Below are 12,405 nucleotides of genomic sequence, written 5' to 3'. Positions count from 1 at the left end.
TTAATCAGACACTTTGTTGTAAATATGGACAGTGTTTAATCCAGCAGCACACAGTAACTAGGATAAATATAGTGGTGCTTAATCCAGCACTACAGGGTAACTGGTATGTATTCAAAAATGTTTAACCAGTCTATAAAACACATCTTATTCATTCTGTGTTTGGGACCCATGGTCATGCATTAGAGCAGATAACTGAAATGTTATGAGTCTCCCACCCAGCGACACCTCCAAGCATATGTTTTGGCAGAAAGTTACTTCCTCTTGTAGCTCTTCATGATCTTACTTTATTTCTCACATAAACCACATCAATGATGAATCTGCCAGACCATTTTGTGGTTCCTGTCTTTGTCAAGGTTTCAGTTTTACATTTACTGATCGGGTCTTTGAACCTTGCTTAATGCATCATCCTGTGCACAGGCAGCTCAACATTTATTTGGCTGTGAAGGGCTTTGCAGTTGGGTCTGCTTGTGTCTTTTCTGGCCGTAATTACTTGTGAGGTTTTCAACAGTGGTCAGGTGTGAGAATCTATTATTTCACTGCTTACTTCACAGGGACTGTGGGATCCTACTGAGACGTTGAACTGACAAAAATTCCAGCCTCTCATATGAGGGCATTTCTTTCTCTTTTAGAGGAACTCCCAAAGAAAGTGGATAGCATTACCCCCTACACCATGGCACTCATTGCAAAGTACATTGCACGTCATCGACTGCGTGAAACCAGGCTTCTAGACACGATTGCAGAGTTCCTCATCAAAAAAGGTGAAAACCTGGACAGTAAGGTAATTGTTTATAGCTTCTTTAACATAACAGAAAACATCTTTAGGAATTCACAATGTTGGTGTTTGGGGTCAGCATCGATTGATGGGATTGAAAGGAAAATAAAACAACAGCATCTTGCATTTATATCGCACTTTAAAGTCCATTAATTGATCGAAGACACTCCATGGGAGACTTTTATGCAAAGTTTGGGACTGGGTATAAGGGAACTTTAGATCAAATGCTTGTTACAAAAGTCAGTTTAAAGGAATGTTTTAAATGAGAGCGAACCAGAAGAGCATAGAAATGAGAAACATGAGTAGGCCATTTGAGTATGCTCGGCCATTCGGCTGATCCTGTATCTCAATGCCATATTATGGCTTTCTTCCCATACCCCTTGATGTATTTAAAATCTAGAAAATTATTCTCTTTCATTTTTGAATGTATTCTGTGATTTGGCCTCCATCACCTTCTGTGATAGAGAATTCAACAGGTTCACTACCATTTGAGTGAAGAAATATTTCCTCATCTTTGTCCTAAGTGATCTACCTCACATATTAAGACTACATCCATGGCAGCTCACCAACAAGTGAAGGCATCCTCCCTGCACCTAGTCTGTTGAACCCTGTCTCAATCAGATCCCTCTCATCCTTCCAAGCTCTAGTGAAGCCCAGTCAAACCAATTTCCCCTAATAGGACAGACCTGCCATCCCTGATATCTGCCCGTTCCACTCTCTTTTCCTGTCTATCAACCAAGTCTTGACCCATGCCAGTGTATTATCCTCTATCCCGTGTGGTTTAACTTTGCCATGAACCTCTCATGAGGGACCGAATGAAAAGTTTCACAAAAGAGAGGTTTCAGGAGGGAGTTCAAGACCTCGGATTCCTGACAGCTGAAGGTGCAGATGCCAGTGATCAAATGGCCAGCAACATGTTTTATGGTCAAATATGATATCAAGATTGTGAATGGTCTGGTTAACCTCAACAGTTACCAGGGAAAGGGATGAAATTATGAGCTGTGGTATGGAGTTTGTAGCAAATTTGAAAATAGTAAGCTTTGACATTTTGTTGGAGGAGATTTCTACACATCCAGTTGAATAATAAGACAACTGAGAGATAGTGAAGGTAATGCTGGGTTAAGTAGTTACAGGGGATATGGGGGGTGTGCAGAATAATTAGAGGAGTCCCTGGCAGATGTGAATATCTAAAGGGGTGTCCGGAAGTGTGTGTCTATTTGCAGAGGATCCCTGGGAATCCCTGTGTATGATTATTTTCAGGAATTGAAGCTGCTGTCATCGATTAATAGCCTGATATGGTGACTGAACCTGGGACCTCCAGTTAATGTGTAGTTACAACTCATTCCTCCCAGCTGTGGACTGCTGGAAGTGATGCTTGTGCATTGCCCAAGCTGCATGTTTGAAACCACATGTAACAATGTTTGACTTTGAGTTGTTTTGTGTTGCAGGTAATTCAGAAGCTGGTCTTCCCGTTTAGTCGTATGAACTACAAACCTCCCAATGAAGCCAAGTTTTTTGCAAAGCTGGAGTCTGTGCTGGAGGTCAAAGCCATGAACTCACCCTTGGCCACAGTCAATATCTTTATGTCCATGTTCCAACTGGGACATTTTCCAGGAGCCATACTTGACAAAGTCTTCTCCACTGCTTTCATCAACAATGTGATGAGTATGATTTTCCTTCTTTTTCTTATTCATTCATGGGAGAAGGGCGTCGTTGGTTAGGTCAGCATTTATTGCCCAGAAGGCAGTTCAGAGTCAACCACATTGCTGTGGATCTGGAGTCACATGTAGACTAGCCCAGGTAAGGATGGCAGTTTCCTTCCCTGAAGGACCATAACCCCGTAGGATCAAGAAAAGGCTTTACCCAGTGGTGTTGGGTCAACTCCAGAGGAGGTGATCTTTTCGAGGTGGCATTAACTCAAGCACTGCAATATGGTTCGGTAAAACAATCTAAAAAAGCAAAAAGAATTTCACCCATGAGCGCCACTCCATTTGCTCCTTATTTGGCCACCCAATCACAGACTCTCCCCATCAGTACTATCTCAGTCGAAATATGCTTATTTGGTTATTCTGTCATGGACTCGACGATAGCTTCTCAGGGGCACTTAAGGTGGGCTAGACATGCTAAGCCAGTGATGCCCACCTCCATTTATAATTTCACAGAAACATCTGACTGACTGCCCTGGAGTTCTTACACTACCATCCTGTTGTGGACATCACATCATTGCCTCATGATCCGTAGAGTGAAGAATGCTGAAATTCGTCCCCGGTCCTGGGACCTTGTGAATATTTGTGCAAGTTCCTCACTTTGGAACTTGAGGAGGAAGATGGTACGGTGTTAATTGCATTGGATTATTAATCCCCGGTTAATGGTCTGGGGACAATGGTTCAAATCCCAGCATCGTAGCTGGTTGCAATTAAATTAATTTACTAATTCTGAAATTGAAAGCTAATCTCAGTCATAATGAAGGAAGGAACAAAGGAAATCTGCTATCATTGCCTTACCTGGCCTCCATGTGACTCCAGACCCACAGCAACATGGCTGACTCTTAACTGCCCTCTCAAATGGCCAAGCAAACCACTCAGTTCATGGAGGAATTGGCATTGGACAACAAATACTGGCCCTGCTGGTGATGCTCATGTCAGATGAACAAATAAAGAAAAAAATAATTTTGAGAATAATTGTGTGTAAATCCTTTCTCTGTGAGTCACTGTGCAAACTTTTTTTTATTGTGGGACTCTGAGAGTAACTGTGTGAATCCCAAGAGTAATTCGAGTTATTTGCAGTGTTTTCTTTGTTTTTTCAGACAGTCCATATGGGTTGATTGTTCGCCGGTATCTATCCCTACTTGATGCTGCAGTTGAGCTGGAGCACCATGATTACAAGGGGCCTCGACTGGAGGACAGATACAAAGTGATGATGTTTGACCGCGTACTGACTGCAGATGAGGTGAACAGGAAATATAGGTCAGTGGTCATTCAGAAACCCACCAGGAACATAAACCTTTTCCAAAATTTAATTATTAATGAATCATTATGTTGTCATAGACTCCCTCTGTGACAAACTGGCATGAAGGTAAAGTCTACTTTGTCATCTAAATGGATTTTCAAGTGAGTGACAAGTCAGTGTCAGCTTAGAGAAAAATTGATATAAGGACACAAAAATGGTGAGTGTTGGATATGGTCATTTTTCAGGTTGTAGGAACATAGGAACAGGAATAGACCTTTAGCCCTACAAGTCTGTTCCACCATTCAATTATGTCATGGCTGATCTGTGGCCTAATTCCATAACTGGCTTTTAGCCCATACCCCTAATTTAAGTGCTGAACAAAAATTTATCTCAGATTTAAAATTAACAACTGATCTGGTATTCATTGATGGAAGAGAATCCAAACGTCTCCCACCCTTTGTGTGTAGAAGTGCTTCCTAACATCTCGTCTGAACAGTCTGTCCCTAATTCTCAAACCGTGCTCCTTATTTTAGCATCCCCAACTAGTGGGAATAGTCTATATTTATCTACCCTGTCATTTCTTTGTTAATATCATGAAGATATTGGTTGGGTCACCCCTTAATCTTCTAAATTCCAGAGAAAACAGGCCTGACTTGCATAATCTCTCCTCATAATTAAAGTTCAGATTGGAAGATGGTAGACAGTGGTGTTCCGTGTGGGTCAGTGCTAGGGGGCCAGTTTTATTTCAAAATTTTCTGATGATACCACATTTGACGCCTGATGGACAGTGAGGATGATCTCAATTGACTGCAGCAGGATATAGATTGGTTAGCAGAATGGGCAGACAAGTGGTTGTTGGAATTTAATCCAGAAAATTGTGGAGTGATGCATTTTGAGAGCAGGATTAAGGATCAGCTCTATAGACTGAATGATACTTTTCTAAAGAATGTGCGGGGTTAGGAGTCCCAGAGGCATAGTGTTTTAAAGAATTAGGCAGTATTAAGAGAGGAAGGCTTATTGGACCTTGAACTTTATCAATAGAGTTATCTCCAGTTTTTAGGGATCGAGAATAACTATTTCTTCTCCAGTTAAATAGGCTCTGTAATGCTGATAAAGTCAGTGATGCCAACTCTGTCTCATGCAGGGCAGTGGTGTTTGAAGGGTCAGGCAAATGGAGCGTTTGGAGTTTTATGTGTTCCCTCTGAAGCTTCAACTTTGCTTCTGCACCTTCTGAATGAAGTCTCTTCCTGGAAGAACTTTCTCTCCATCTTGTTGACCAAATGGCAGGGTCTCCCATGAATCAGTAGATATGTTTGACTTCATCAGCGATGTTTTCAGGACAACCCTAAAGTGGGATGATTAGAAAATATCTAACTCTAGCATTGCCGTCAGGGATTAACCCTGTTTGTTCATTTGTGGGATGTGATCTCCATTGGCTAATTGCCTTTGGGGAGTTATCCCAGAAATACTGCAATGCATGTGGCGCAGGGACCCACACGGGGCTATTAGGAAGGGAATTCCGAGATTTGAATGCAGTGAGAATGAAGAAATGGAGAAGACAATGAAGACATTTCCAAGTCAGGATGCTGAGTATCTTGGAGGGAACACTTGAAGAGGCTGGTGCTCACATGTATTTTTTGATTCTTTTGTGGGATGTGGATATTTTTGGTTAGGCTAGCATTTACTGATCTTCCCAAGTCACTGGTGGAAGGAGTGAATGTTTAGGGGTGGTGCGGTGGATATGGTACAAATCAAGCAGCCTGCTTTGGAGAAGGTTGTTGTTGAGGTAGATGGTGGATGGCCTTTGGGAAGCCTGCTGCACTCTTCATTGAACCAGGGTTGATACCATGATTGAATGGGGGACATGCCGGTGCCAAACGCTGTATAGATTGTGGTTAGAGGAACTGTGCTGTTGCTGATGACCCACAGTGTTTCCTGGATGACCAGTTCTCAGTTGTCAGACCTGTTTGAAATCTATCCCATTTAGCATGGTGATAGTGGCATACATTTACCCTTCTGGCTGTTAAAAGTCATTAGTTTGGGAAGTCTTTCAAAGGAGCAAAAGAGCATTGGACTCCCAGAGTCATGCAGATTATACTCTTTCAATTTCTGCTTCTGTTTCCTATCTCTCTTAACCTCCCATAGCCATACAAGCTTTCCCAGAATTTGCAATTTCTTTAAATCTGGCCTCTATCCATTCTTCTAGCTGACTGGCTACACAGGGCTGTGTAGCCAATCTCCTATAAACCAGGTACTGGAAATTCCTGGTTGAAACCTTACTGCCTTTGGTTCATCCTTTTGATTCAGATCATTATCCAACATTTCCACCATCAGTGTTAAATTACAGAGTGTGGCTTGTGTTGTCACTGCCAAGATAGCTGCCTACGCAGGCACAGGTGGGTGTGGTAATTCCACACTGTCACAAAAGAAGCCCTTGACCATTCACTGGATGTCCAGCTAGTCCTTCTCCTCACCACTCCGCCCCCACTCCCTCATTCTGCTGCCCCTGTCAGCCCAGCCATCCAGCTTACCACTTTGCTGAGGGAGTGGTGAAGTTAATGAGGTGGTGGGTGAGGCACCAAGGGTTTTTTCCTGAGCTCATTGGTCTTGAAATGTATTTGAAAACCTTCAGGCTGCTACAAGAAACAAAATATGAAGTTACCACACAGGTCTTGTGTGGTCAAAGGGAGCAAAGCTGCCTCTCTACATCAAACAGCCTTTTATTTGTGACCCCTCTGTGAAAGGTTTTGATGGATTTCTCTCCGAAAGGTGTAATATAAATGTAGGTTGCTGTTGGTTTTCTGCTGAGCTGAAAATGCCTCTCACAATCTCACCTGTTGTGTTTTCTAGTTACAAAGGGTTGGTGGCAGAAGCTTTGAGACAGCTGATTGGGGATCAGTGTTACAAACAGGATGAGGTACTTCCCCCAGGGTATTATACAGGTAATGACCTTTCAATGAGCACTCATTGTTTTAATGTTTTCATGCACTGCATCACTAAAGAAATAACTTATGAATTCTGCTATCCCTGTATTGCAATGTGTAAATTGCATAGTTTAGACTGATTTAAAATTTGGTTCTTTTAAGTTTGGCATAGCAACACAGAGGTTTTCTGTGTGTCTGCTGTTACTAACTAAGTTGTATGTATTTCTGTAGCTTTAGAAATTTCTTCTTATACAGTTGGGTGAGATACTTTGGCAGCAGTAATGAGTTTTTCACTAACCAAGGAAACCATCTGCAAATGCTGGACGTGAAGCAAAAAACGATTTGCTGGAAAAACTCAGTGAGTCTGACAACATCTGTGGAGAAAAAGCAGAGTTAATATTTAGTGTCCAGTGACTCTCTTTGGTACATATGCTGACAATGGGGTAGGAGAGAGGAATAAAATAAGCAATAAGTGGAGATGGAGCCCAATGAGAGCGAGATAACAATTGGACAGACAAAGGAATGAGGAAAGGTCAGCCTGGGAGAATGCATAGCTGCTAATGGGGATCAGTAGTGGCTGACATTGGGTTGATCCTGGACAAAATTGATCACATGGACAGATTTCTAGGTGTATATCTGTACATATCATTAAAGGTGGCAGAACAGGTGGAGAGAGCAATTAATAAAGCATACAGTTCCCCTAGCTTTATTAATAGGGACATAAGAGTGCAAGAGGAGAGAGGTGAAATTAAACTTGTACAAGATCCTTGTTAGACTGCAGCTGCAGAATTGTGTACAGTTTTGGGTGCCACATCATAGGAAAGATGTGAATGTTTTGGAGACAGTACCGAAACAAATCAGAAGAATGGTTCTAGAAATTCGAGACTTCAGTTTTGAGAATAGATTTGAGAAATTGTGACTGTTAATTTTCTGTTCTACAAGAAAAAAGATGAGATTTGAAAGACTCATGAGTCTGGCCAGGTAGACAGGGAGAAACTCTTTCCATTGGTGAAAGGATAGGCAGTGGTGTAGTGTTAATGTCCCTGCACCAGTTCAGGGAATGTTGATTTGAGGGTGAAATTTGAATTCATTTCTGGAATTTTAGAAAAAGTGCTCATCTAGTGGCAACCATCTAACCAGTTCCAAAGAAGAGCCTTATTAGACACAAAATTATTTGCATTCATCTGGGGCGGCACGGTGGCTCAGTGATTAGCACTGCAGCCTCACAGCACCAGGGACGTCGGTTCGATTCCAGCGTTGGGCGACTATCTGTATGGAGTTTGCACATTCTCCCCGTGTCTGCGTGGGTTTCCTCCCACAGTCCAAAGATGTGCAGGCTAGGTGGATTGGCCGTGCTAAATTGCCCATAGTGTTCAGGGGTGTGTGGGTTATAGGGGGATGGGGCTGGGTGGGATTCTTCAAGGGGCGATGTGGACTTGTTGGGTCAAAGGGCCTGTAGGTAATCTAATCTAATCTAATCTGAACAAGGTGAGAAGAATGGGAGACAAGACCTTGATGTAAAATCTGAAAAGAGAGATAACCCCTCCAGCAGTGAGTTCTCACTTTGATCTCCAGTTGGCATTAAATGAATAGTTGAATCTTTGTTGAGCTTTGAAACAAGCAATGTTAAAGATGGCTCATTTCTGATTGCCACTGTGTGATTGTATGATCCCGCCACACAACAACCTCGTATGATTTGTCTGAAAATGAGATAGCATACGTTTGGATGCCATCCACAGTTGAATTGTTTGTGTCTGTAGAATATTGGGAAGACCACACCTTGAATACTGTGTGCAGTTTTGGTTTTCTTATTTAAAGAAAATCGTAAATGCGTTGGAGGCGGTTATAGGTTGGGGGTGGGTAGGAGCGAGCTGCTGGATTTCATAAATCCTGCCTTTCTCCTTTGTACACATCAGCAGTCAAATGTACAACCCAGCCCAGCATCTCTCTCTATCCCATCAGTCCCCTTCAGCATCTTATATGTTTCTAAGATCAGTCTGCTAGAACCCAGAGAATGTAGTTCCTGTTTACTCAATCTCTCATCATTGGTCAAACCTCTTATCCTAGGGACTAATTTAGTGACTGTCACTATACTATCTCCAATGCAGGCGCAACCTTGCTTAAATAGGAAAATCAAAACTGCACACAGCATTCCAGATGTGGTCTCACAACAGCCTTGTTGAATTGTAACAAGACTTCTGTATTCATCTACTCCAGTCCCCTTGCAATAGGACTCAATGTTCCATTTACTTTCCTCATTGCTTGCTGTAGCTGGATGCTAAAGTATTGTGTTCCTTGTGCACACCAACATTTACAAGTTTTTTGTTTGATCATACTGGGATTTTCTAAGAGATCAGCTAAGATTTTCTGTAAATTTGAACTAATAGTGTTTGGGTTCTCAGTCCAAGATCTGATCTGATCTGATCTGCTCTGCTACTGTCCAATTACTTCACATCCTCACAATCGTTCATACTGTTTGTGTAAAGTTCACACAGTAAGAGGATAGACCTAAATTTCTGGAACTGGAAATCTGAAATTTGATCATGGATTGCAATGTTCTTCCTCTGTCCCTCAACAGTGAAGTGCTTGTAGAGGGAGTGAAGATGTGGATTGACTGAGTTAGATGCTGTTATTTACATGTTCTTTGTTGCTTGGTTGCAGATTTCTTGCTGTGGATAAATGGTTCTGGCACTGTTCTCCATATTAATGGGACAATTCACAGTGCTGGCACTCCTTTGTGCCCCTCTGGTTCTAATTCAAAACCTACAGAGAACCCAACTTCCATCCACACTCAACCCGACATACCCTCACTCATCTCCAATTTCCAGAAATTCTCTCCCTTTGGACGTGATGAGGTGATAGTGAAAGAGAAGAGAGATGGTGATCTTCCAACAGACGTGGGTTTCCTCACACACATCCAGCCTGCAGTGAGCAGTGGACGTTCGGGCACGGCTTCCGTTTTAACCAACTCAACCATTGCGTATAACGCTTATTACCCTCCTTCGAACTACTACACTAGCCTGACCAAGGAGCAATCACTGGAGAGTCAGGACAGCTCCACACTGAGCAGTCCATCTGACTGTTTAAACCAGGCCCCTAACACCACTGGCTGCTCACCGGTCATTGGCTCCAGTTCCCTCTTTCAGTTCCCCATCGAAAAGATCCTTAATGAGGAAACAGAAACACCACCCCAGAACCAAGAGCATAATCTCTTTAGACCAGAACAGACAGCTCCAAATTTTTACAACAGCCCCCATTACGCGGAGAGCCAGGGCAGCGTTGGGCCGGAGGACATGGCGAACCCTGTGCAACCGTCTCTAAACCAGCCGTCGCTGATTGAGAAACAGAGACATCTGGACACGGAGCAAGTGAACAGGTAAACACGAAAGGGAAATGAACTTGGCATGTCACTCAATAGACGTGAGCTTGGCATGAGTTTGATTCTTATTTTGGATGGAATATAAAACCTAGGATTAAAGGACTTATGAGAGGAGTAAGATATTCGGGTCTGAGCAAATTGTAATTAGGATGGAAATATTCAATCAGATGGTAAAAGTTTCAAAGGCATTTAGCAAGGGAAAAGACTGAATATAGTGGGTCTTTGACAGAATGAGTCCAGACAGTTGAGAAGAAAATAAGGAAATGACAGAATCATTGATTAGATTGAGTCATGAAGTTTTTACAGGATGCAGAGAGGTCTTTTGGCCCATCATGTCCATGCCAATCATCAAACAACTATTTATCCCAGTCCCATTTCCCAGCATTTCGCCTGTTGACATGCATGCTATTTAAATATTACTGAAATGCCTTGTGGGTCCCTGACTCAAACACGCTTGTAGATAGTGAGTTCCAGATATCTATCATCATCTAATTTAAAAACAAAACTATCACTAAGCAACACTTATCAGCCTCCTGCTTCTTCACTTAAAACTGCGCCTCTGGTATTAGCCCCTCTACAAAGGGGAAAAGCTTCTCCCTATCTAATTTATGCCCTCTCATAATTTTGTACACCTCAATTGGATCCCCTTCCATCAGTCTCTGCTCAAGTGAAAACAACCACATCTTATCTAGTCTCTCTTCATGGCAGAATTACTGCAGCCAAGACCATAAGAAATGTGAACAGGAGGAGCATGTTTGGCTTTTCGAGCCTGCTCAGCCATTCAATAGAATCATGGCTGATCCAAGTTTTTCATGGGCAGTTTCCTATCTTTTCCCCATAACCCTTGATTCGTCTACTGACCGAGAATCTATCCATCTCAGCCTTGAATATACACAAAGACTCTGACTGCTTGGCTGCCTCTGGCAAGGAGTTACAAAGACACTCAACCATCCAAGAGGAGAAATTCCACCTCATCTCTGTCTTAAATTGGTGCCCCTTTGTTTTGGCAACATTCTGGTGAATCTCCTCTGTGACCTCACTAGTGCAATCATATCCTTCCTGTTGATATTTTGTTTCTGCCTTCAGTGTAGAAGACACAAATAACATACCATAAATAATTATAAATCAAGAGGTGAAAAGGAGGAAAGAACTCAAAGCAGTTTCAGTTACCATCATTGGGGAATGGTGAGGGATGTAAATTGGCTCATTTGATTGGACAGCCAACAGCATGGATTCAGTTCCCACTCAGCCAAAGTTACTATGAAGGATTTTTCTTCTCAAACTTACCCCTCACCTGAGGAGTGGTGACCATTGGGTTAATTGTGCTCTCTACTGAGAGGGCAGCCCAATTCTGTTAAGGCCACGGGTCACTTTACCTTTACTGGGAAAAGTATTAGAGTTAAAGGCTGATGATGGAGTTGAGAGTTGTTGGATCAGCCATCAACTCAATGAATGTTGGAACAGACTTAATGGACTGAATGGCCTAATTCTGCTTTTGTGTGCCTTCAGTCAAAACCACCTCCCCCAAATCCTGATGGACTTCATCCAAAGGATTTAAAGGAAGTGACTGTTAGGATGGTAGATAATTGGTTTTAGTTTTCCAAAATTCCTTAGATTTGGCATGTCCCATCACATTGGAAAAAAAATGAATGTAAGTCCTCTATTCAGGAAGGAGGGTGACTGAAAACAGGAAACCAAAGGCCAGTTAGCTTAACGCCTTAACATACAGAAAACACTAGAATTTATTGTTAAAGAAGTTATAATAGGATACTCAGAAAAAAAATTAATGTAATCAGACAAAGTCAACATTGTTTTGTTGAATTTAGTAGTGTTCCGTGAGGAAGTAACAAGCCATGTGGATAAAGGGGAATCTGTGGGTGCTCTTTAGTTAGAGTTCCAGATGGCATTTGACAAGGTGGGCCAGCAACAACCATAATATGGACAGTGTTTACAAGAAAAAATATTGGGCACTTGTGGTAAAAGGACAGCAATAATAATGGGTGACTTTAATCTATATAAACTGAATGAATCAGACTGCTTGTAATAGCCTGGCCAAGGATTTAATAAAATGCTTTTGTGATAGTTTCTGACACCAGTATGTTTTGGGTCAAGTTAGTGAGCGAGTTATGTTAGACTCAGTATGTGTAATATGACAGGATTAATTAATAACCTAGAGTAAGAACCCAAGAAAATAAAAAGAGGCCCAAGCCTCAACTCCTCTTGTGCCCGCTCCTCATGGCCCTTAAATACTTGATGTTTCCAAAATCTATTGACATCTTCTTTAAGTACGTTCAGTGACCTAACCTTCACCACTCTCTAGACATTCAACTGTCTTCTGGGAGAAGAAATTACTTTGTATTTCTGTTTTGAATGTGTCCCCT

General features: G+C 42.1%; 1 protein-coding gene across 2 annotated transcripts in view; it reads left to right on the top strand.

Moving 5' to 3' along the window:
- The window catches only part of fastk (Fas-activated serine/threonine kinase), a 53,835-nt gene that overhangs the window by 19,688 nt on the left and 21,742 nt on the right, over positions 1-12,405 (top strand). For both annotated transcript variants that reach the window (XM_048529632.2, XM_048529631.2), the window contains exons 4-8: positions 630-778; positions 2,221-2,437; positions 3,579-3,738; positions 6,572-6,663; positions 9,307-10,021. In XM_048529632.2, the coding sequence (XP_048385589.1) occupies positions 630-778; positions 2,221-2,437; positions 3,579-3,738; positions 6,572-6,663; positions 9,307-10,021 (1,333 nt within the window). The remainder of the gene's footprint in view (positions 1-629; positions 779-2,220; positions 2,438-3,578; positions 3,739-6,571; positions 6,664-9,306; positions 10,022-12,405) is intronic.

This window comes from Stegostoma tigrinum, chromosome 5 (assembly GCF_030684315.1).
Source record: "Stegostoma tigrinum isolate sSteTig4 chromosome 5, sSteTig4.hap1, whole genome shotgun sequence".
NCBI lineage: Eukaryota > Metazoa > Chordata > Chondrichthyes > Orectolobiformes > Stegostomatidae > Stegostoma > Stegostoma tigrinum.
The sequence above is the reverse complement of the archived record's forward strand: the minus strand, read 5'-3'. Positions and strand labels throughout refer to the sequence as shown.